Below are 24,435 nucleotides of genomic sequence, written 5' to 3' on the forward strand. Positions count from 1 at the left end.
AGAAGGTGATCTGCTGCATGTGATTTCAGAGTGCAAAAGGAGCACCACTGAGATCCTTGAAGTTGGAGGCTCTGTGTTCCAATCCTGCCTGTCACTTACTACCTGTGTGACTTAGGGAAAGTTACTTCACCTACTCCCTGCCCCAGGCCTCAGTTTCTTTGTCTATAAATAGGACTGTAAGACTAGAGAGCCTCTCTAGACCTTCTCGCTCTAAATCTTTGTCCCTAAGTGCTGGGGAGGTGGAGTGTAAGGAAGAAGTTCCGACAGTCCCAGTGGAGCTGTCCAGCACTTGAGTAGCCTGCCTCAGAACGGAGGGAGCTCCCTGTCACTGGAAGTGTTCAGACACTTGCTGGGTGATCCTCTCTGATAGAGGGGATTCCTACCCTGGGAGGACAGGTGGGTTAGGTCCCTTGCAGCTCAGACATTCTGATGCTGATGCTCTGAGAGCCAAGTAGGTGGCATAGCAGAAAGACCACTGGACTCAGCCCAGTGTCAGGCTCAGCTCTGCCACTTTCTACCTGTGTAATATTGAGCAAACCACTTCCACTTTCTGAGGCTCAATTTACTCCTCTGTAAAGTAGATGCTAGAGATCCTTCCATCCATAAAATGCTGGTCTATTCAAATGCACTTGGATGATTCATGGACTGCAGTCAAGAGCCCTGCATTGGGAGTCGGTAGATTTAGATTCTGATCCCTCACTCTCAAGGAGTTTATGTTCTATTCAGGGAGAAGATATGTGCAAATATAAGTATATTTGGAATAAACACAATATATTTAGGGAGGCAAGACCTTGGCAATTGGCAAGGCTTGACGTAGAAAATGGTGTTTCCATTATAGGTCTTGCACAAACTAAAGACTTGTTGATTATTTGAAATGTGCCTGAATAGTGTAATATCTATATTCCAAGGGTCCTTAACCTATGGTCTATGAACTTGGTGAGTGTTGGGGGGAGGAGTGCTTATATTTTTATAAATGTATTTAAATACAATTTGTTTCCTTTGTCAAGTCAGCAAACACTTATTAAGCACCTATGTGCCAGACACGCTGTATTTTATTCTATGCGTTTCAGAACATTATTCTGAGGTGAGGTCTGCAGACTTTACAAGGTCGCTAATTGCTTCTATGACCCAAAAAAAAATAGGAACCTTGATCTATACCAACCTTAGCTATTTTCAGCTGCCATTGGTGTCCATGACCTAAAAGGCAAAGGACCCCTGGCCTATCCCATGCCAACTTTAGCTGTTGTTCAGCTGCTAACAGGTTCTGTAACTCCAAAAAGTCTTAAGAACCCCTGGTCTATACCAGCCCTAGCTGTTGTTTGGATTCGTTGGTCTCTTAGGCTTCAAGACTATATTTTTCTGTCTCTAGCTGGTGACCCCCAGCTCCTGGCCTGACTGACTTCTGTTTTCATTCCCAGTCCTGGACCCTACCCCCCCAGCTCAGGCAATGATTCTGTTGTCTTTGTTCCCCTCTCTAGGTGCTGATCCTACTATACCTGGCAGAGATAATGGTGAGGCTGGTATGGCGCCGGTCCCAGGATCCCGATAGTCACTGCATCCCCTACCTCACTGGGATGGGGGATCTGCTGGGGACTGGCTTACTGTCCCTCTGCTTTCTCTTAGACTCCTTCTTTATCAATTTGCATCTGAGAAATCCCAATATCGTGGAACCTGGGCCTCCCTAGAAATGAGGCAAGAAAGCCCAAGACACTTTATTCTCTGGTCTTCACAGCCTTCAGAGTCTTGAAAGCAAGTGTCCCAACAGTCAGACCAAAAGGATTTTGGGGCCTCTCCTTGTAACCCTCTCTGCCAAGAAGATTATCTCATGTAGCCTCAGGCATTCTTACCTGGCAGCAGCCCAGAGCATGGCTTGTACATACATGTAGGTGCCAGTGTGACATGGGCTTCCCAGTGGGAATGGTGTCATGGAAAGGTCTAGCATGCCTTTGGGAGACCACACAAATGAGAGGGATGCTGTTCTGGTCAGATGTCTTGGCTCCTCCTCTCCATAGCAGTACCCAACTTGGAGAACTTCAGAGCTGCTCTTTGGATATACCCCTGTACAGCCTTTCCTGCCCCAAGGCAAAGCACTTCCCAAGTGGAGTACAGCCATGCTCCCGAGCCCTAACCAAGGGCACGATATCTCTTTGTTTCAAGTTACTTCATCTTGACTTTTTCCCCAAAAACCCTGTTAGGAAACTCAGTGTTTGGAAAAGTGCAGAAGTAAATTTTGTAGAATTTATTTGGCTTTTGTCTTTTATGTCCTGACAACAGTTGGTACAGAGATAGAGTTTGGATTATTAAAAACAATCAGCAGGGGCAGCTAGGTGGTGCAGTGGATAGAGTACCAGCCTTGAAGTCAGAAGGACCTGAGTTCAAATCTGGCCTTAAACCAAACACTTGACACTTACTAGCTGTGTGACCCTGGGCAAGTCCACTTAACCCCAATTGCCTTTAAAAAAAAAAACAATCAGCAGAAGCTGTTTGAAACTTTTTTTTAAATGCTTCCATATTCATGATCACATTTGATCTCCCCAATAGCCTTGATTAGCTGGGAAAACTTTGTTATCCATATTTTACAGAAAAGGAAACAGGCCTAGAGAGGTGAAAAAGTAGAATGCCTTGGGATGCAGCATAGTATGCAGCAGTAAGAAAAGCCCAAGAGTTTCTGTGTCACGGACCCTTGGGCAGTTGAGTGAAGCCTATGAGCCCTTTCTCAGAATCATAGTTTTAAATAAATAAAATACAAAGGATTACAGAGGAAACCAATTAGATTGAAATAGTTATCACAATATTTAAAAAGCAAGAGACATCAAGACAACAAAATCAAAAGAATGAAAAAATAGAAGAAAGTGTAAAATATCTCATTGTGAAAACAACTGACCTGAAAAATAGATCCAGGAGAGAGAATTTAAGAATTATTGGAATACCTGAAAGCCATGATTGAAAAAAGAGCCTAGACATCATCTTTCAAGAAATTATCAAGGAAAACTGCCCTGATGCCCTAGAACCAGAGGGTAAGATAGAAATGGAAAGAATCCACCAATTACCTCCTGAAAGAGATTCCAAAATGAACATTCCCAATAATAATGTGGCAAATTCCAGAGCTCCCAGGTCAAGGAGAAAATATTGCAAGCAGTCAGAAAGAAACAGTTCAAATATTATGGAACCAGAGTCAGGATCACATAAGATTTAGCAGCTTCTGCATTAAAGTACTGGAGGGCTTAGAATATGATATTCCAGAAGGCAAAGGAGCTAACATTACAACCAAGAATCATCTACCCAGCAAAACTGAGCATAATCCTTCAGGGGAAAAATGATTATTCAATGAAATAGAGGACTTCCAAGCATTCCTGATGAAAAGACCAGAGTTGAATAGAAAATCTGACTATCAAAAAGAAGACTCAAAAGAAGTATAAAAAGGTAAACAGGAAAGAAATCATAAAAGGATTCAGTAAGGTTAATCTGTTTACATTCCTGCATGAGAAGATGATACTTGTAACTCCTAAGAACTTTCTCATTATTAGAGTAGTTAGAAGGGAGCATAGAGAGGGCACAGGTGTGAGTTGAATATGATGGGATATCTAAAAAATAAAATTAAGGAGTGAGAAAGAAAAATGCACTGGGAGAAGGGGAAAGGAAGAGGTAGAATAGGATAAATAATCTCACATAAAAGGAGGGCAGATTGGGGGAGGTGGTATTCAGAAGCAAAACACTTAAGGATGGCCGGTAAAAGGAGAGAGTAAGATAAATGGAGAAAATAGGATGGAGGGAAATACACAGTTATAACAGAAAAAAAATTTATAGCAAGTTTCTCTGATAAAGACCTTATTTCTCAAATATATGGAAAAGTGAGTCAAATTTATAAAAATAAGAGACATTCCCCGACTGACAAATGGGAGGGGGGAACATAAAGAGACATAGGCCAGGAACTTAAGGTGCTTAATCCTATTCAATGTACCTGCCTGTTATAGCTGGGCTCTTACCCCATTCCCTGTGGTCAAGTCCTTCCTGCCTTGTACCCCAGTTCTGATAACTATGGTCCTGTTCTGCCTATACCCTCCACATGTGCCTCAAAGCCTTGATTTCCTGCTTCATGCCTAGTGAGATCTTGTGACTTGTCCCACAGTAATATTGTCAGGGACTGGAGTCCTGCCCAGTGTCCATGTCTCCGTCTTTACTACTTGCTCTCAGATGCTGACTTCCTGCCTCCTCTGAACTTCTAACTTTCAGTAGTTCACATCTCTAAAGTACTCTAAGATGAACAAAGCACTTTCCTTAAGATAGCTCTATGAGGCAAGGGATGCAAGTGCCCCCACACAGATAAGGACACAGCCTCAAAGGTGTCAAATGATGTGCCCAAGATTATAGCTAATCAGACTTGGAGTTAGCATTCAAACAGGGATTTTTCCTTATTGAATCAAGTGCCCTTCCACCTGCGTCTCAACTGTGAAACACAAACACACACACACACACACACACACACTCCTCCTCCTCCTCCTCCTCAGACATTTGCCCAAGATCCACAGTTGGACCTCCCTCAGGCTGACTTTCAGCCCATCTTGACCTCTTTTTGCCTGCTTCTGGGACACTCACCCCCACCCATTTGACCCCCACCCCCATGGGTCTGTGAATACCACCTAGCCCTGTTCTCTATGGAACCCCCATTTCTGACAGTTGTTGCCATGGTAAGACCAAGGGATAGGAAGATGGAAAAAGAAAAAAGACAGATTAAAGAAGGAGATTAAGGAATAGGATATAAAAGGAAAAGGTCTACATAGTGGAAAGTTGAGAAACCAGACTCTTGGGATACTTATCAAGTGTTCTTCCCATGCCATGAGTTACTTACTTCTGGAACAAGTCTCCCACCTGTTTCCAGGATACTATCAGGCAATAATGTTGGAGTTCACTTTAGTAAGGCTTGGGGAAAGCAGTAAACTAGACCTGCATGGAAATTTCTGGGTCCAGGGAGAGGGCTCTACATATAACTCTTTTCTTCTCTTTTTTTTTTTTTACTTATTACCATTTTATTTTTCCCCAATTACATGTAAAAAAATTTTTTTTCATTCTATTTTGAGTTCCAAATTCTCTCCCCCCACACTGAGTAAGCAATATATAATATGTGTAGTCATGTAAAACATGTTTCCGTGTTAGTGGTATTGTAAAAGAAAACACATACCCAAAAAATCCCAGGAAAAATGAAGTTAAAAAATATGTTTGATCTGTATTCAGACTCCATCAGTTCTTTCTCAGGAGGTGAATAGTATTTTTGATCATATGTCCTTCAGAGTTGTCTTGGATTATTGTATTGCTGAGAATAGGTAAGTCATTCACAATTGATCATCTTACAATATACATGCAACTCTTTTCTACAAAACCATCACCTTAGGGTACAGACACAGGATGGGACAGTCAGGACCTGTATGTCCACCTCATCTTCCTCATTCCAATCCTTTCTTATTATCTATCCTTTTCTTTTTCCCACCCTTTTCTGTCCTCCTCTTCTCTCTCTCCCCTAACCATAGGATTTCACCATCATTCCTTCTCCTTTCTTCCTGGAATTTTGTGGTCATAACCTAAGATAAAGGTTTGGGATTGCCAAACCTTGGGGGCTATTCACCTTCTCTTAGGCACTATATCTATGGGTTGAATATTCCATCAGTAGAGGGATGGTGGTGTCTAGACGACATACTTCTTCCATAAAAATGCAACTCTGTATTCAAACAGATAAAAATAAATACTCATTAGCCATTATATTTATGAAAATAATATGAAATCAAAGCAAGATTTAAGTAAGTTAGTACCTTGGTACAATCCATTGCCTTTCTTGTTAATTTGTATTCAATCATGGTTTAAATTAAACTCATTTCTATATTCAGATTTGAACAAAATGTGTTCCATCTCACTCATCAACCTTTCAACAGACAGTGCTCAATTTTTGTCATAATACTTTCTTGGGAGCAGCTAGGCGCAGTGGATAGAACACCAGACCTGGATTCAGGAGGACCTGAGTTCAAATTGGGCCTTAGACACATAACACTTAATAGCTGTGTGACTCCAGGCAAATCACTTAACCCCAACTGCGTCACAATAATAATAATAATAATAATAATAATAATAATAATGCTTTCCTGGCTACCCAGTACAGTAGAAAATGGATTTAACCTTAGTATGGCTGAGGTTCTGTTGCTGTTCAGTAGTTTTAGTTGTGTCCAACTCTTCGTGATCCCCTTTGGGGTTTTCTTGGCAGAGATACTGAGGTGGTCTGCCATTTCCTTCTCCAGCTCATTTTACAGATGAGGAAACTGAGGCAAACAGGGCTAAGTGACTTGCCCAGGGGCATGCAGCTAGTAAGTGAGTGAGGCCAGATTTGAACTTAGGAAGATGAGTCTTCCTGATTCCAGAGCCACTCCAGACACTGTGCCCATCCAAACACATTCTCTGCCATTCTCTGGCGCTCATTAACGAGATAGGCAAAATACTTGGACTTTATTCCAGAGGCAGCTGTAAGGGTTTACCTATTTCCACAGATTTTTTTTTTGGGGGGGGCGGGAGGCAATGATGAAGCAGATCAAAACACTGAAAAATAAAATAAAGCTTTGTTGTTGTTGTTGTTGTTGTGTTTTGCACAAGTAGATAATCAGAACCATGATATTTATAATGAAAAAAAGGCAAGGATTGCCCATATTCTAAGCTTGTGGCTCCTGGTTGTACTGGGGCTTCAGGGCAGTTTAGCATCAAAAGCCTTTGCATGTGGCCATTGTTTAGCCTTTGATTTTTCTCTGCGGGGATAATCTTTTACCATCTTATAGTTTCACAGAGAAAAGGTCACGTTTACACTTTCAATTTCCTTGCTTACATTCTCCCTCACACAGCAGAAAGAAAAACCAGTACAACACGATTGCATTGGAGAGAGAGTAAAAACCCCGAGATAGTAAAAACAAAACAAAAGCAAATTTAAAAAAAGCCCCCGGTATTTTCCAATCTCTAGTTTCCATGACAAGGAGTTTCCGAAATACTTCAAATCTCCACAGAAACATCCATATATAGTAGATGAGAGTGATGGACTCAGAGTTTGAAAAAACCTGTATTCAAATCTCACCTCTGGCTTTTACTAGATGTGTGACTATGCCTCTCTGAGCCTCAGTTTCCTAGTCTGTAAAAAGAGGGGGTTGGGCTAGAGGGCTTCTAAAATCCCTCCTAGCTCTAAATCTAAGATCCTGTGAATAGAATGAGTTCACCTCCCTTGTCCTGAAAGCTGGACTTCTATTAATGCAGCCTAGAGTCAAATTAATTTTATTAACAGCCGAGGGTCAGGATACACACATACACACACACATATATGTATATGTGTGTGTGTGTGTATGTATGTATGTATTTAAATAGAAACAAAGTTTCCAAACTCAAATATGAAGGCAGCTATGATGTATGTTGTCAAAAGAGCACTGGATTTTTGGTCAAAAGACGGGTTTAAAGCCCCACTCTGAGGTTTTGTCACTGTCTGACCATGAGTCATTTCTTCTCTGTGGGTCTCTGTTAATCTCTGTTAAGATGTGTGTGTGTGTCCTAGCACGCTTGGCTTGTATAATACAAAGACTGCTCAGCTCCCACATTGTATGGATAGATATCTGATCTGGGATCTGGCCTGACCCTTCCCAAAGAAAGCTAGGATTTCTGACTTTGAGGAAATGGGAAAAGGATGTGGTTTGGTGTTTGCTTCTTCCCTTACCTACCTCAAGAGGGGTGTCTGGTTAAAATTATATCTACCACATATTAAGTATCTCTAAGTCTAGGGGTATAGTAGGTTGGAATACACCCATATCTTTCCCCAAGCAAAATAGTAAACAGAAATTTGAGAAGTGCAATAGATTAGAATAGACCAAGATATTGTTGTTCCATGATGTCTGACTCTTCTTGACACCATTTTGGGGTTTTCTTGGCAAAGATACTGGAGTGGTTTACCATTTCCTTCTCATTTTACAGATGAGGAAAACAGGGTTAAGTGACTTGCTCAGGGTCACACAGCTAGAAAGGGTCTGAAGCTGGATTTGAACTCATAAAGATGAATCTTCCTGATTCCAAACCCAACACTCTATCCATTGCAGCACCTAGCTACAATAGAAAATCAGAAAGGAGCTCTTCCACCTTCACTTAACCAAAGAGAAAGGGAAAAATCTTACCAATCAGAGTATACTCAGCTGACTCTAGGATTACAAGTGTTAGGACAAGTTAGAGGATATGTTGGGTTGGCCAACTTTCCCCACAGGTCCACACCTCCAGTAGCTTATCTCCAGCCCACAATTCAAAAAAATCCAAGCATTGATTGGTTTTCTTGGCCTGTCTCCACGACTGTTGCCTGTATAGTTTCCCAGCAGCCCACGGTGTTACAAGGGCTGACTTTCACAACTGCTCATGGAGGTGTTACATTTGTAGATCGTGGGATCACAGAGTTAGAGTTGGAAGGCACTTGAGAGGCCTTCTAATCCAACCTGCACCTTAATTATAAGGTGATGAGACTGTGGCCTCGGGAGGGTAAGTGACTGGCTCAATATCCCATGGCTAGCTTGGTCTTCTGACTCCCAATCCATGATCCTTTCCATTCTGCCACACTGATCTCTTAAGGTCAACTGGAGCTAACATTCTGTTCATCTAATCTACAGTGGGGAAATTATTTATCCTACTGTGAGGGAAGAAGAAAAAAGATTAAAATATTTCTAGCCCAGGCAGCAGTGAAATATTACTAAATAGATCACCAATGCTCATCATTTCTGTAATAACAGAGGGAGTGTGATAGAGTGGAAAGAGAGTGGGTTTTGGTGTCCACAGCAGCTGGTTTTGAACCCTGGCTATCCCACTCATCGCCGAAGTGGAACATGAGCTTCTCAAGGCTAAGGACTGTTGTTTTCTTGTCTTTGCATCCACAATGCCTTTCGCACAGTAGGGACTTCATAAACATACATACTTGTTGAATACACAAATGAAAGGTTCCTTCCAGCTCAAAATCCTTTGATCCTCAGGGCTGAGTCTGGGGTTTGCGGGTATATGTGAAGAGGGGGAGCCTCTCCTGCCTGGTGTCATTTCTTTACAAGCTCTTTGAAGGTTCTTGCTGCTAGTAACCACAAGAAAAGAGACAGGAATGGAAACTCCCTCCATGTAGGCATGTCAGCCGCAACTCTGTAACTTACAGCCTAGAGAATTGCCTGGGGCACTGAAAGGATTAATTGACTTGTCCAGGGTCACACATCTCCCATATGTCATAAGCAGGAAATAATAACAATCACATTATATATTATATCATATTATACATAATTATCCATCATAATTATGTTATTGTAATGTGTTATCAATAATAATGATATTTACATAACACTTCAAAGTTTACAAGGTGCTTTACAAATATCTCCTTTTATCCTTCCAACAAACTTCTGGAAGCCAAGATGGCAGAGTAAGCAGTAAATCGCCATAATTCTCCAATATTCACCTCCAAACAACCATAAAATAGTGCCCCAAAGCAAATACTGGAACAGCAGTACCAGCACAAAGACGAGATGAAACAATCTTTGAGCCCAAGAAAATTGGAAGATCAGCAGGAAAAGTCTGTCTCACTCTGGTTAAAGGGGAGTGCAGTTCAGGATAGGCAACATCCTGCAAGCCAGCAGCAAACCCTACCTCAGCAAACCAGCAGTAGATCCTGAGCTCCAGTGCAGTGGGGAAGGCAAATGCCAACACCAGGACCCCCCCATGTGCCTCAGCATGGTCAGAGGAACAGCAGACTCCAGCTCTGAAAACTGCCAGGTGCTTCAGCATTGCCCCGGGGCAAATAGGCAGCCTCCAGTGGCCAGACTCTACTTGTTTAAGCACATCCTAGGGAAATGCAGAAACACCCTACCAGCCTCAGTACACACCAGACACCAGCAGTAGGACCTCAGCTCAGCACCAGGTAAGCTGCCAGACTCCTATGACCTCCAGCAGCACCAGCCATCCCACCCCACCCCTCAGAGTAGCACCAGACACAAGGGTCCCCCCCATGGGCCTCAGGGCAACATCAGCAGGGCACTGGGTAAACAGCTACGGCCTGCAGCCCCTGGAACAAAAAGTTTGAGGCAGTACCCCTTCCACCCCTGGAGCAGAGATCAGATTTAAAAGAAAGGAAAAAGACCAAAAAAGATGAGCAAAAAACAAACAAACAAAACACCAAAAAAATCTGACCATAGAAAGTTATTATGGTGACAGGGAAGATCAAGACACACTCAGAAGAGGACAACAATGTCAAAACACCTACTGGCAAAACCCCAAAGAAAAAGGAGAAGTGGTCTCAAGCCCAGAAAGCACTCTTGAAACAGCTCATAAAAGGGCCTTAAATATATATATATTTAAATTAAATTAAATTAGATAATTTAATTTAAATATGTATTTAAATATACACATAAATTTAAATATGTATATATATGAGGTTGAATAAAAATTGGGAAAAGAAATGAGTGATGAAAGAAAATTATAAAAAAGAGTCAACAGCTTGGAAAAAGAAAACAATTGCTTAAAAAGTGGAAGTGGCCAAATGGAAAAGGAGATAACAAAAATCCACCGAAGAAAACAATTCCTTAAAAAGTACAATTAGCCAAATAGAAAAGAAAGTATAAAAGCTAATTGAGGGAAAAAACTCCTTAAAATTTAGAAGTGGGCAACTATGACTCTATGATACAAGAATCAATCAAACAAATTCAAAAGAATGAAAAAATAGAAGAAAATATAAAATATCCTTTTAACAACCCTGGGAAGTGCTATTATCATTCCCATTTTACGGATAAGGAAACTGAGTGACTGAGGCTAGATTTGAACTCAAGTCTAATAGCACCTTCCTTCCAGAATGGTTGTGAGGATCAGATGAGATAATTGTAAAACACTTAATACAGTGCCTGGCACAAAGTAAGTGCTATATAAATATTAACCGTTTTTGTCATTATCTTCCTGACTCCAGGTCCAGTGCTTTATCCATTGAGCCAACTAGCTGTTGAACCAAGGTCTTACCAAGTCCAAGGCTGGTTCTCTGTCCAATACACCACACAGCATCTTAGAAACACTTAGGATCCCAGATCTTGAGCTGGAAGGGACCTCAAAAGCTATGTGGCCCAACCCCCTCATTTTACATATAAGGAAATGAAGGTCACACAGGTAGTAAGCATCAGAAGCAGGATTTGAACCCAGGTCCTCTGACTTCACAGCAAATATGCTTTCCCACTGTCCTATTTTGCCTCCTCTAATTGCCTCACTCTCCATTATCACTTCTGAGTCTATATAATCTCTTTATCCTTATAATTTGGGGCTTTTGTTGTTCATTTGTGTCTGACTCTTTGTGACTCCGTTTGAGGTTTTCTTGGAGAGATATTGGAGTGATTTGTCATTTCCTTCTCCAGCTTATTTTAAAGATGAGAAACTGAGGCAAACAGGATGAAGTGACTTGCCCAGGGTCATGTAGCTAGTAAGTGTCTGAGGCTGGATTTGAACTCAGGAAGATGAGTCTTCCCGACTCCAGACCCAGCCTGTATCCACTGTGCCACCTAAGGGTGAGGATATTGAGGGATGGAATTCCCTATACCCATGAGAAAAAAAGGGGAGAAATTGTCCTCTACCAGTGCATGTGGGCACCTGCTCCTTACCACAGAGGCTTAGAGAGTGTAATAATATAAACAAGCCCTGTGGCATGGATGATGTGGCAACATAGATGGGAAAAGGAAAGTGGCTTCCAGGAATGATTACCCAGAGATAGTTGTGGTGACAAGGACCAAAGACAGGGACAGGTAATTAGGGCTTGAGCATAACAGATTTCCTTGGGAACCCAAGGAGCTAAGCTGGCTCAGTGATCCCAAAAGATAGTCAGGCCTGGAATCTCAAGTCTAGATTCAGGGTTCAGGAAAGTTTAATGAACACTCCAAGGTGAAAGTATCTAGGGCCAAAGACAAAGTCCCCTGGCCCCAGTTCAGGGGGAGGAGCTGATGCCCTGGGACGATGAAGGTGAATTAGTGAGGCCTATGGCCCAGAGCTGAATGTTTGAGCCTTGAAAGTTTACATGCCTAGGGACTAATTAGAGGGAAATGAGACTTCATAGGGTTATGGTAAGGAACAGTTTTTAATTAGTTAGTTAATTAATTAATTTGACAGTCATTTATTAGTAGGCAAGCCTATCTACTACATGGCAGAATCCCAACTCACATTGCTTGAAGGCCACCAGTGAAAGGGAGGTCTACCACCTTTCTCCCATCCCACCTCTGGATAGCTCTAATAATCAGGAATTTTTCTTGACTTCAGGCAAGCCTAAATTCACTTCTTCCTACTGCCATTCTTTCCTCTAGGGAAGTTTAATCCCTCTTCCCACAAGCCAGCTTTTCAAGTACCTGGAGTCCAGAACTGTTAGCTAGGCCCCCTTGGACCACTCTTCCTATTAGCGGTAGAGTCCAGGTTCTCTTAGCCTTCCTGTGAACATTCAGCAGCTTTAAGCATTGTCCTTCCCCAAATGTCCTCAAGAATGAACGTCATTCTCCAGATGTGCTCTGACCAGCAAGATTCTCACTTCCTTATTCCTTGAAGTGCTGCAATCCAAGATTGCATTATGGGTTTTTAAAACTGTCCTAGGGGCAGCTAAGTGGTGAAGTGGATAGAGCTCAGGCCTTGAAGTCAGGAGGACCTAAGTTCAAATCTGGTCTCAGACACACACACAACACACAACAGGTATTAGCTGTGTGACCCTGGGCAAGTCACTTAACCCCAATTGCCTAGCAAAAAGCAAAAAACAAAACAAAACTGTCCTAACACATTGTCATCTCTCATTAAGTTAGCAATCCACTGAACCCTTCAGATAATTTTTATCCTGTTTAACCATGCTTCCCCCAAACCCCTCTTGTGACAGGGAGGAATCTGACTCCAAATTCAGAGCTATTTCCACCTACTGACACCTTCTATTAGGATCCCCCTTATACCTATCACCTAGAATTCTATTTAGCAAGTGTTTGCATCTGCTAGGTGCCTAGCCCTATCCTAAGCCCTGAGGTAATCAAAAGAAAAACTCATCAAGCTAGCACTCCTCTAGCCTAGCTAGTCTACCTACACCCTTGGTTTCTACCCCTTCTTCATTCCTCAGGAATCTGACTCACTCAATCATTTCTTTTTTTGTTCATTTAAGCAAATATTAATCTAGATTAATTAAAGTAGATTAAACATTAATCTACTATAAGCCATGGCCCTATGCTGGGCATTGAAGTGAAGATCTAAGGCAAGCCTTAAAGACAAAAAAAAAGTCACAAAAAAGAAGCCTGAGTAGGTCAATCATAAAACCAAAGAATGTCTAAGCTAAAAGGGACCTTAGAGGTCCAGCCTCTAACCTAGTCCAGCCCACTTATTTTATAACTGAGCCTAGGGGAAAAAAAGAAGTGACTTAGCCCACTCACACAGAGTTTAACTGGAACAGTTGGGATTAGAATTTCCCATCCCTACATCTAGGACTCTTTCTACTGCACTCTGTCTTTGTCTTAGAGATTGGATCCAAAGGGCGAGTTTCAGGACTGATTATAATAAGGCTGTGGAGCAGACAAAAGATCTTTTGTTACCTGTGAAACCAAACGACTTAGGTTCGAGCAACTTAAGGTCTCTGGACCAGTTTCCTCACTGGTTAAATGAGAGAGAGGGTGGGATAAATGACCCTGAGGTCCCTTCCAGACCTGTCTTCTCTTCAATCACAGCTCCTTCTTTGGTGGCCGTGGAAAGAGAGCAGGACCCGGAGTCCTACGTTCAAATCCAGCCTCAGACATTAAGCTGTGCGACCCTGGTCAAGTCACTTAATTTCTGTCTCATCTTTTCCTCATCTGTAAAATAGGATAGAGCCTACCTCCCAGCATTGTGAAGACAGAGATATTCGTAAAGTATTTTGCAAACCATAAATACTAGGTATTATTACTCCGATGCTCCGTGAGTGATTGCTAGGCTCCCAAGGCCCTCAAACACTGGCCCTGCTGAATGTCCCATTGCCATAACCCTGGGGTCGCTCTGCCAAGAAATCACGTGGTGAATGGAGGAGCTGTGAAGCCAACTACGGGCAGGTGCTAACCATCTGGAAAGGGGTTCAGGTGTGCAGAAACAATCGCCCCATCACTTTCAGTGGAGTGCCTTTGGCGTGTGGCCTGGGGTTGGTGAGGGATGACCCAGGCGAACCTCTCTCTCCAAAAGCACGAACTAGACTGAGTGGCATAGGAGCCGGTCCCGGCGCCAAAGCAGGCTGGAAAGGGGTCCCGAAGACCGCTAGCAGTTCGGATGGGGTTCCCGTCAGCCATACGGTACCCCAGTATCCTGAGTGCCTGCGCCACTCTGCCACGCTTCCGGGGGTCACTGCCAGGTCTGCACTTCCCTTGCACCTTGGTACCCCCGAAAGCAAACTCGGCAAACATCGGCAAAGCAGGACCGCTCCACTCAGCTGGAGGGGGCCAAGAGGAGAAGAGGACTAGGGGCGGGGAGAGTGTCTGGCTCCGCCCTGCGACCCTCCGCCTCCGGGCGCAGCCGGCTGGAGCGCAAAGCGGAGCGGGGAAGGAATCCGGGAGATCGGGTTGCCCCGCCCCGCCTCTCGCAGCTCCGCCCCCGGGGTGCCTATTATCTCTCTCCCCTCTCCAGGGAGGTCGGCTTGGTACGGGCTGGGCCGGGGGTAGGAGGGGAGCCGCGGCAGCAGTGGCGCCCGAGCCGGGAGCTGGGCGCTCGGGCTGCGCTCGGCGGCTCCTGCTCTGGGGGGCGGTGGCGGTGGCGGCGGCGGCGGCGGCGGCGGCGGCGGCGGCAGCAGCAGCTGAGGCAGCGGCGGCTGCGCCTGGGAGCCCGAGGCAGCGGGGCTGCGAGGGGCTGGGGCAGCAGCCGCGGCCGGTGAGCCTCGCCCGGAGGTGCCTCGCCTGGGGAGCCAGGATGAGAAAAAGCCGGGTGCAACGGATGGTGCTGGCCACATGTCTGGGCTCCCTGATCCTGGTCATTTTCTACTTCCAGAGCGGCCCCAGCCCGGGTAAGTGAAAGCGAGCGGGGTCCCGTGGGGAGGGGGAGGCAGGGCTCCCGGGACCAGTCCCGGCGGGGCCTAGGGGAGCGCCCTGAGGCCAGCCCCAGGAGGCTGCAGTCCAGATGACTCGGGGTGAGGAGTACCCGTGCAGCTAACCTGTGACATCCTCCCCACCTCCCGCCCTAGAACTGGCGGCTGTGCCCCAGGGGCCCCGGCAGCTGGGCCATTCCGCTCCCGCTGCTACCTCGCGCAGGGCTAGCCGCTTTAGGTTGCGCCCAATTACAGCCGCACCAGGACAGCCCAAGTTCGAGACTAGGGACAGGATAGGTCCGGACTGGGCGCACACGCGGGCTTTGGGGCAGGCAAAGCTTGGGTGCGCGGGTCCGTCTCAGGCAGATTCTGACCTCTTTGGTCCCCCCCCCCCTTAGGAGCTCCTTCCTCACCTCCCCTATCCAGGTCCACCACCTTCCTTTCCAAAGAGAGAGTGCCACGGAACTAACTTAGTTTAGTGGAAAGAGTATTGAATTGTGAGTCAGAAGACTCACTTCGCTACCTACCTTTATGACCGTGGGCGAGTCCCTTCACTTCTCAGGGCTTTGGAGAGGTATGAAATGATGGAAGGAGGGTGTTAGTGCCGGCCAGTGAGTGCAGTGAAGTTTCAACAATCAAGGATTCTTTGCGCATCCTAAGAGGATCCCAGGGACATCCAGGAGAGGCTGGAGAGAAGGTTGGAGGCCGGTGGTTGCTGAGCTGGCTCCGGTATTAACCGAGAGCTGCGGCTGAAGCCTCAGGCAGAATCCTTACTCTGGCGAAATAATGGCTTTGGGGGGCGCCCAGCTGACTAGGGGTGGAGGAAAGAAGTTGAGCCGCATTCTTGGCGTGTTTCAGAATTTGGGGAATTGGTTTAAAGGTACTTCATTCTCTAGTCTGAAACTTTGTCTTAGTAGGCTGCTGGGACCAGGGAGCTCTTAGCATTGACCACAATGGATGTTTTCAGGCCAGTGGGTATGATCCACAAATGGGGAAGTTGGAAATCACCTCACAGCCAGGAGCGGAGTAGGAGAGGGGTTACTCTGAGGGGATCTGAGTTCTGCAGCTAACTAGTTGTATGACCTTATCCAGGTCACTTCCCTTCTTCTTGTCTTAGTTTCTATGTAAAATTAGTGGATTGGACTAAATAACCTCTTTGGGTCCCTTCTAGCCTCTGCTAGATTCCATAATTACAAGGCAGGTTTCTAACTTTGGAGCTTGAGGCAATAGTTTCAGGAGAGGGAAAGAAAGGTAATAGGAGCCTGGCTTGGGTTCAGAGATGGCTGGGACCTTGGAGACCATCTAGGCCAACCTCCTTATCCTGCAGATGAGGAAACCCAGAGAGGGAAAGTGACCTGCACAAAGTCTGTATAAGCAAGCTAACAAGTATTTATTAACGCCTATGTGCCAGGGGCAGCTAGGTGTGGAAATGGATAGAGCATGGGGCCTGCAGTCAGGAGGACTCATATTCTTGAGTTCAAATCTGGCCTCAGACACTTAACTAGCTGTGTGATCTTGGGCAAGTCACTTAACCCTGTTTGCCTCAGTTTCCTCATCTATAAAATGAGCTGGAGAAGGAAATGGCAAACTACTCCAGTATCTTTGCCAACAAAACCCCAAATAGGGTCACAAAAAACAGACAGGACTCAGCAAAATGAGAACTACATGCCAGGTAGTGTGTTAGTTTCTGGAGATACAAAGAGGAAAGTCTGGGCCTTTGAGGAAGAGGTCAAGAGAGACAATGAACACCTATATAGGTATATGAAAAACACACAGAGAGAAGTTGCAAGCAACCTTGGGGGAGGAGGCATTGGCAGCTGGGGGGAGGTGGGTAGGGAATGAGAAAAGCCTAGTACAGAAGGAGGTACTTGAGTTTTGTCTTGAAGAAAACAGATTCCAAGAGGAGGAGGAATCCTGCTATTGCAGGAGTCCCATTGGCAGGAGCAGAGAGGGTTTCATATTCCCCTCGGTGGGGGTGCTCTGCCCTATGTGTGTTCTGGCCTATTCTTCCATTTAAGGCTGGGGTGGTTTATAGGATAAGACACTTAGGGCTGAATCATTTCTTGCCCTGGATATGAAAGGAAAAGTGACTCTTCTCCTTCCCCTTTTCTGGAATCCTGTGTGGGACAGTCTCTAACAACTCTAGAATGTGGGAGCCTTCAGGGACCTCTGCTGGGCAGTGTGGTATTGGGAGAAGTGCTCTGGACTGGGCATCAGAAGCAAGGCCCAGAGTGTTCCATACTCAAATGAGCTTTGGAAAAAAAAAAACCTTTAGTCACAGGAACTAAATTATCGTGAAAGTATCATAGATTTGAGAGCTGGAAGAGTCTATATCCTCCCCCCACACACACATACACAGTGTCATACACATACATTTTACTGATTAGAAGCTGAAGCCAAGAGAGTAAACATACCTCTGATCACACTGTGAATTAGTAGCGGAGCCAGGCATTAGACCAAGCTCCCCTGGTGCCTCGTCAGTCACTGGTTCCTTTCTACCATGCTGCCCTACCTTTGGAGGATCGGCATCTGGACGGACAGATTCTGGTCTGTGTTGGGGTTAGTACTGCCCCTACTGATCGTTGTGTGACCTTGAACAAGCTACTTGAGAAAAAGAGCTAATGTTGATGTCATGCTTTAGGTTTGCCAACTATTTTACATATATTATCTCATTTGATCCCTTTGCTTGATAATCTGTCCATTTATTTCCTCATCTGCATGTCAAGAGGTGGAGGATTTCAGATGTTCTTTCTATTTCTGGATTCTGTGGTACTTTTTATGAGAGGCTTTGTGGAGTGGTAGAAGGAGTACTAACAAGCCTGGCAGTTAGATTGACCTGAGTTGTAGCTATTAACTGACTGCATCACTCTGGAATACCAGTCAACCTCTCCGAGCCTCAGTTTCTTCATCTGTAAAATAAGGATAATGTCCCTTTGACAAGACTGATGTGAAATGAAGGCACTTGGGAAGCTAAACTTAATCTAACAACATTCCCATTGCAAAGTGATTTTCCTTTAATGCAAGTATGACTATGGTACTCCTTTGTCAAAAAACTCCAGTGGCCCCCTATTGTCTCAAGGATAAAATATATACTCTGTTTGTTTTTCAGTCTTTCATGACTTGGCCCCATCCTGTCTCTCCAGCATCATTTTCCAATGGTCCTGTTTCCAAACTCTGTAGTCCTGCCAAATTGGCATTCTTTCTGCTCCTCACACATGATCCTCCATCTCCCACCTCCATGTCTTTGCACTTGCTGTCCCCCGTACCTGGAATGCTCTCCCTCCTTACCTCTGTCTCACAGAATCCCTCTTTTCCTTCAAGATGCAGTTCAGTCATCACCTTCTACAAGAAGCCTTTCTTGATCCCCCCAACTGCTGTCTCTCTCCCTGTCCCAAATTACTTTGCATTTATTTTAAATTTATTCTGTATGTATTTATACATCATGTAGTAAGTTAGATGGCACAGTGGATAGCACTGTGGACCTGAAGTCAAGAAGACCCAAGTTCAAATTCCTCTTAGAGATAAATTAGCTGTGTGACCTTGGGCAAATTACTTAATCCCTGTTCGTTTCAGTTTTTTCATCTGTAAAATGGGTATAATAAAAATAAAACACTTAAAAATACCTCCCAGGGTTGTTGTAAAGATCAAAAGAGATAATAATTATAAAAAATGCTTAATACAATGCCTGGCACATAGTAAGCACTATATACATTTTAGTTATTATTATTAGTCATGATGTCTCTCATGATTGAATGTAAACTCTCTGAGATTAAAGATTGTTTCAGTCTTTGGACTTGTATGTAGTGCCTGGCACAATGCTTGAAATATAGTAGGTGCTTAATAAATGCTTGGTGAATGATTGATTGAATAGTCTTGTCATGGCTGGAATTCTTCTTTTGAGAATGGCCTCCGAGGGCAAAGAGGAAAAGCAGTTTATTAACAGCAAACCTCTTTACTGACCTAAAGGGGATTCCCCAACTCATTTCCTCCTGTCAGTGACCAGACTCAGCTCTGAATGACTGGGAGCTGTTTCTAAAAGTCAGATCTGTCCCCAGAGGATGGAGAACAGTCACCACTGAAGAGACGACAGAAGGCGAGAGTCTGGACCTTCGGATTGAGTCAGGAGCATTTTTAGTCTGGTTTCCCAGGAGCCCAATTTCACCTGTCCTTTCTCTTTTGGCGGTTGGCCCAAGGCGTGATGAATGAATGGAGTATTCTTTAGTACCACAGACTCATCCACACAGGCAGGCTGGACCTTGTCCAATGTGGAGGGTAGGCAGATTGTCCATGTAGTACTCACCATTCCAAACGTCCTTCTTAGCATATGTGCGTGTGTGTGTGTGTGTATGTGTACGTGTGTACATGTATACAACTGTCCTCACCAGCCTGGCTCATGCTTTTCTTGACATGTGACACAGAACATTTGGTCCAGCCTGGTTTTCTGAGCCGTGGTTATCTCCAGTACAAACAGGTAGTGATTCCTAAAGGACCCTTCAGAGTTAGTCAGCACAGCTCAGAGCCAGTAATCATCCTCCCCTACATGCAAATGATCCTATGCTCATCACTGTGAGAGGATGTTGGGAGGACACAGGGTAGCTTGGGGAGAAAAGCATTGGATTTGGACTCCAGCTCTGCTACTTAATAGTAGCAGTAGTGATCTTAGACAAGTCATTTCACTTTTCTAGATTTGGCTTTGGCTTCCTCTTTTGTAAATTGAGAGGATTAGATTAGCTGATTGATAAGGTTCTTCTTAGCTATAATACTTTCTAAGTAAGAGAATGGGGCCAATTTCAGGCTCAGAAAAGGAGGTGGGGACACGTGCAATTGGCATGGCCAGGAGGGCCTTGTGCTTCGGTTAGCTCCTTAGGGGACTTCACACATGATGCTCCATCACCTGACTTGGGACGTTTTCCCTGGCTATCCCTCATGCCTGAAATACTTTCCCTCCTCATCTCATCTCCTGACTTCTTTCATATCTCAGCTAAAAATATCACCTTTTCAAGAAGAACTTCTCTATCTCCCTTAATGCTAACGCCTTCACTCTGTGATTATCCCCAGTTTGTCCTGTATAAACCTTGTGTGTGCATAATGGTTTGCATGTTGTCTTCCCCATTAGACTGAGCTCCTTGAGAGCAGGGACTAGTTTTTTCCCCATTCTTTGACTCTTCAGGACTTAGCCCAGTGCCTAGCACATAGTAGGTGCTTAACAAATGCTTGTAGATTTGACTTGGCTTGACCGTGGCTCTTAGAAATTTAGAATCTCTGACTTCAACAATTCTATTTGTATATGTGATATCCTTAAGTACTTCCCACATACCACACATTCCAATTCTTTTCTTGAAGATGGTATTCATGATATACAAGGTATTCCAATAGCCTTAAGCAATTAAGGAGATAGATATGGACATGGACACGGACATGGATATGGACATAGACACATCTAGATAGGTGGTGAAGTTTTTCAGTCTTTAAGCCTTTGGCTTCTTTCAGGTCTTGATCCTGAACCATATTTCCCAGCCTCTTTTTCTCAGTCCTTTCCACCATTGCTTTGTAGCTACCAAATATACACTTGTATACGTTGACTTGGATGGAAGGATTATGTCAAGTCCTTCACAGGAATTCGGCACCTCCTCATTGGCGCATACATAACCTGAAGTTATCTTCCTGGTGGCCTTTTCAGTCTGGCTCTTGAGCACCAACTACAAGGTGAGATGCCTTAAAATGATGCTTCCCTTTGGCCCATGCTAACATTTACTTCTCCAAGGAGAGCTTATGAAGTCACTTAGACTGCCATGGGCCTTCTGGTTTCATTTAGAGCAAGAATGTTAATATTGAAATAGTTGATTTCTTCCAGTAGTATGTCAACTCACTGGTCATTAGACAAGAATCACACATTTAATCAATTTAACCAGCAATAAAAATAAATGTTTATAATCTAAAAATGATGTGATTCTTAACACCCCCTGCTTCTTTCTCACCACTCTGGTTCTGTCCTTGCAGCAGCTGAAGGCAGTCAAACAGGATTGAGGGACCAGGGATGGTAGGATTATTAGCCTAAGCAAAAAGGCCTCCCTGGGAAAATCACTGTTGGTTATACACTAACATGTGTTGGAGGACAGGGAGCTGGAGAAATCCGATGAAGCCCTTGACATGATCCCCTCCAAACCAAGTCAACACGCACAGATATATTTGGTGGCTACAGTGCAAAGGTATGTGGGGGCAGGGGCGATGTAAGCAAGGTCAGATCACATCTGGAGCACAGTGTTCAGTTCTGGGTACCACATTTTAGGTGAGGGGAGTCTGGAGCAAGGGGACCAGGTAGAGAAAAGCATGGAGTCTGTGCCATTTGAGGATTAGATGAGAGAAGTGAGGATGCTCAGCATGCAGAAGAGAAGGTTCAGGTGGGAGGTGAGAGCTGTCTTCTAGGATCTGAAGGACTGTGAATGAGGGATGAGGCTCATTCTGTTTGGTCCCAGAGGGAAGAACCAGCAGTAATGGGTATGAAATGCAAAGAAACAAATTTAGGCTCAGCTTCAGGAAAATCTTCCAAATAATCAGAGCTAACCCGAAGTGGAATGGATAATATGGGTTCCCTCTCATTGAAGTTCTCCAGGCAGAAGCTAGATGACCACTTAGCAGCTATCAATCAATGTCAGTGTCAATCAATGAGCAAGCATTTATTAAGGGCGTACTGTGTGCCAGACGCTAGGGAGATGAAGTAAACAACGAAACCGTTTCTCTCCTCGAGGAGCTTACATTCTATTGGGAGAAACAACATGTGTGTATATGTACATTATTATACATATACACATATACATATATTCTATGCATACATACATATATCAAATATATATATATACACACAAATATATGTGTTTAGGTTGGGCTGGCTGGCCACCAAGAGCCCTTCCAACTCTACAATAATTCATTACCTAGGCCACGGCTTCTTTAACTTCCCCCTCATGACCCCTTCAGCATTTCTTAAACTGTGGGTCATGACCCCATATGGGTTTCTTATTAGGGGACATCCTTCTGGTGACACCCCTTTCTCCATTTAGCCGGGTTGGACCCCAGCCAGATGGTAGACAGGGCCCATCGCTGGGGCCACATTGAAGCCTTTCCAGCTTGTTAGGACCTGCTAGGGCTTGTGTTGTGCCACAACAGCTGAGCGCTACCCTAAGATATTAATGGAGTACTTGCATGGAAGTGTTGCTGCTCAGAGAATCACACATAATTTTGCTGTGACTGACTTTTAAAGGATTCTTTCTAAGAGAAAAATTAAAGCATTCCAAATTAAAGCATATCTTTTGATAGCCTTGGGGGCTATAGGCAAGTCCCCACACAGAGCTCCTATTGTGTGTAAGCCCAGCTTACAGAGATGACGTCCCAAGACATTCCCATAGTGACTCAGGCATGAGGGATGAACAGACATGACACGGCAGGGTTGAGCATGACACATTTTGGAAGAGCTCCCTGGAAGGGGGGAAAGCTTGAATAAGGGATCAATCTTTGAGCCAAGGCTTTAAACCTTCTCTGGCCCATCTGTAAGACCAGTGGTTGCTGGATGTGGCAAGATTAGAGATATGCTGGAAAATTTGTGGAGTAGAGATGGCGGGGGGGGGGAGGGAAGAAATAGGACCCTGGGAAATTTGTGGAGTAGAGAAGGGGGGAGGTAGGGAGATAAGAACAAGGTGGCCTTGGGGAAGGAGGAACAAATCTCTTTCCCTGGATCCTGCACCAGAGAGCAGATACTGCAGAGAAGCTAGCTACCATGCCGGCCCCAAATATGGAGAGCAGCACTTCTACACCTTAGGATTTAGAGCTAAAAGGGAGTTTAGAGGTCACATAGTCCAATTCCCTCATCTTATAGTTGGAGAAACTGAGGCCCAAAGAGGGATCAGAGGTCAAGAGCTGGAAGGGACCTTAGTTATCATCTGGTCCATCCCCCTGAATTTTACAGTAGGGGAAGCTAAACCCCAGCAAGAAGTGATGTGCTCAAAGGACATATAGCTAGTACTCAGAGCCAAGACCAGAAGCTAGGCTTTCTAGCTCCCAGAATACTCAAATGAGATAAATACATTCTCATATAAATATATTCATAAACATATATTTATGTATAAATATATTTATAAATATATTATGAACATAAATATATTTGTAGATATATTCATATATATGAAACAGTTAAGAGCTACATAAGTCTCGGCTATTGGCATTTATTATTGTTTCCATGCTGCGACATTAATATGCCGCCTTTCATAACCTGCAGGACCAGAGAGACCGCATACTTAGCTTAGGGGCCCGGAGTCAGAAGAGAAAATGGGAGAATTGCTCATTTGGATGTTCCTGGGCTAACTAGCTTTCAAAAAAGGGAGCTTGTGCTGGCTAGTAAAAATTCTCAGAAGTGCCTCATTTTACAGAGGAGCCCCAGAGAATTGAAGCGATTTGCCCAGGTCACGTGAGGAGAGAGAGGGCCCCACTAGGTCTCCTCACTCCCACTGCCAGTGTTTCTGCAGCTGTGGCGTGGTGCCCCATTGGGCTTAAGATCGTAGATTTAGAAGTGAAAAACCTTTAGAGGCCACCCTCTCATTTTACATATGAGGAAACTGAGGCCAAGAGAAAGAAGGAAAATGATTTGCCCAAGGCCAAAGGACAAAGCAGGGATTTCACCCAGGATCTCAGATTCAAATCCAGAATTCTTTTTACCGTGCCACCCTGAGCTGGTTCTAACATTTCTATTCTACAAAGTGGAAATTATTCATTCTTTCTTAAAAGGAAAAAACAGATGCACATATGATTTTTAAAAGACCCATAGGGCCCTAAAATGTCAGGACTGTGCTCCTTTGGGCCTGGATAGTTACTTCTGAGCACCCCTGATTCCCTTCACTTCTCCATCAGCTGCACCTCTTCTAGGCCACTCATTCAATCTTCGGGTTTTCTGGATGGGGGGGGAGGGCAATTAGGTGCAAGGCTGGATGGGTAGAGCCATAGGATGCAGACTCAGGTCCCTAGGATGAGCACTCATGTGCACAGATGTTTGGCAAATTCGGGCTACACAAATCAAAGCCTCCCCATAATGCTCATGACGGCCTTGCTGGATCATTATGAGATTTAGTGCTGGAAAGGACCTCAGAGGCCATCCACTCTAGCCCCCTCATTTTATAGATAAGGAAACTGAGGCCCATAGAATTTAAGTGACTTGTCTACCTACCACTTTTAAGTAGTAAGTAGCAGAGCTTGAATTTGAAAGCAGATCATTGTTGTTACTGTTCCTGCTTTGTTTCAATCATGACTCTTTGTGACCCCATTTGGGGTGTTCTTGGCAAAGATACTGGAGTGGTTTGCCATTTCCTTCTCCAGCTCAATTTATAGGTGAAGAAACTGAG

At 44.4% G+C, this 24,435-nt stretch overlaps 2 protein-coding genes across 3 annotated transcripts in view; both read left to right on the forward strand.

Moving 5' to 3' along the window:
• Nucleotides 1–2,242, forward strand: part of SLC41A3 (solute carrier family 41 member 3) — a 68,055-nt gene extending 65,813 nt beyond the window's left edge. For both annotated transcript variants that reach the window (XM_020981152.2, XM_020981154.2), the window contains one exon: nucleotides 1,479–2,242. In XM_020981152.2, coding sequence (XP_020836811.1) covers nucleotides 1,479–1,685 — 207 coding nt within the window. In that variant the 3' untranslated portion in view covers nucleotides 1,686–2,242. The remainder of the gene's footprint in view (nucleotides 1–1,478) is intronic.
• Nucleotides 2,243–14,663: 12,421 nt separating this feature from the next.
• Nucleotides 14,664–24,435, forward strand: part of CHST13 (carbohydrate sulfotransferase 13) — a 56,213-nt gene continuing 46,441 nt past the window's right edge. The window contains 1 exon segment of the mRNA XM_020981155.2: nucleotides 14,664–15,028. Coding sequence (XP_020836814.1) covers nucleotides 14,935–15,028 — 94 coding nt within the window. The 5' untranslated portion in view covers nucleotides 14,664–14,934.

Source organism: Phascolarctos cinereus, unplaced genomic scaffold, assembly GCF_003287225.1.
Source record: "Phascolarctos cinereus isolate Bilbo 61053 unplaced genomic scaffold, phaCin_HiC Scaffold_4;HRSCAF=312, whole genome shotgun sequence".
In the NCBI taxonomy this organism is placed as follows: domain Eukaryota; kingdom Metazoa; phylum Chordata; class Mammalia; order Diprotodontia; family Phascolarctidae; genus Phascolarctos; species Phascolarctos cinereus.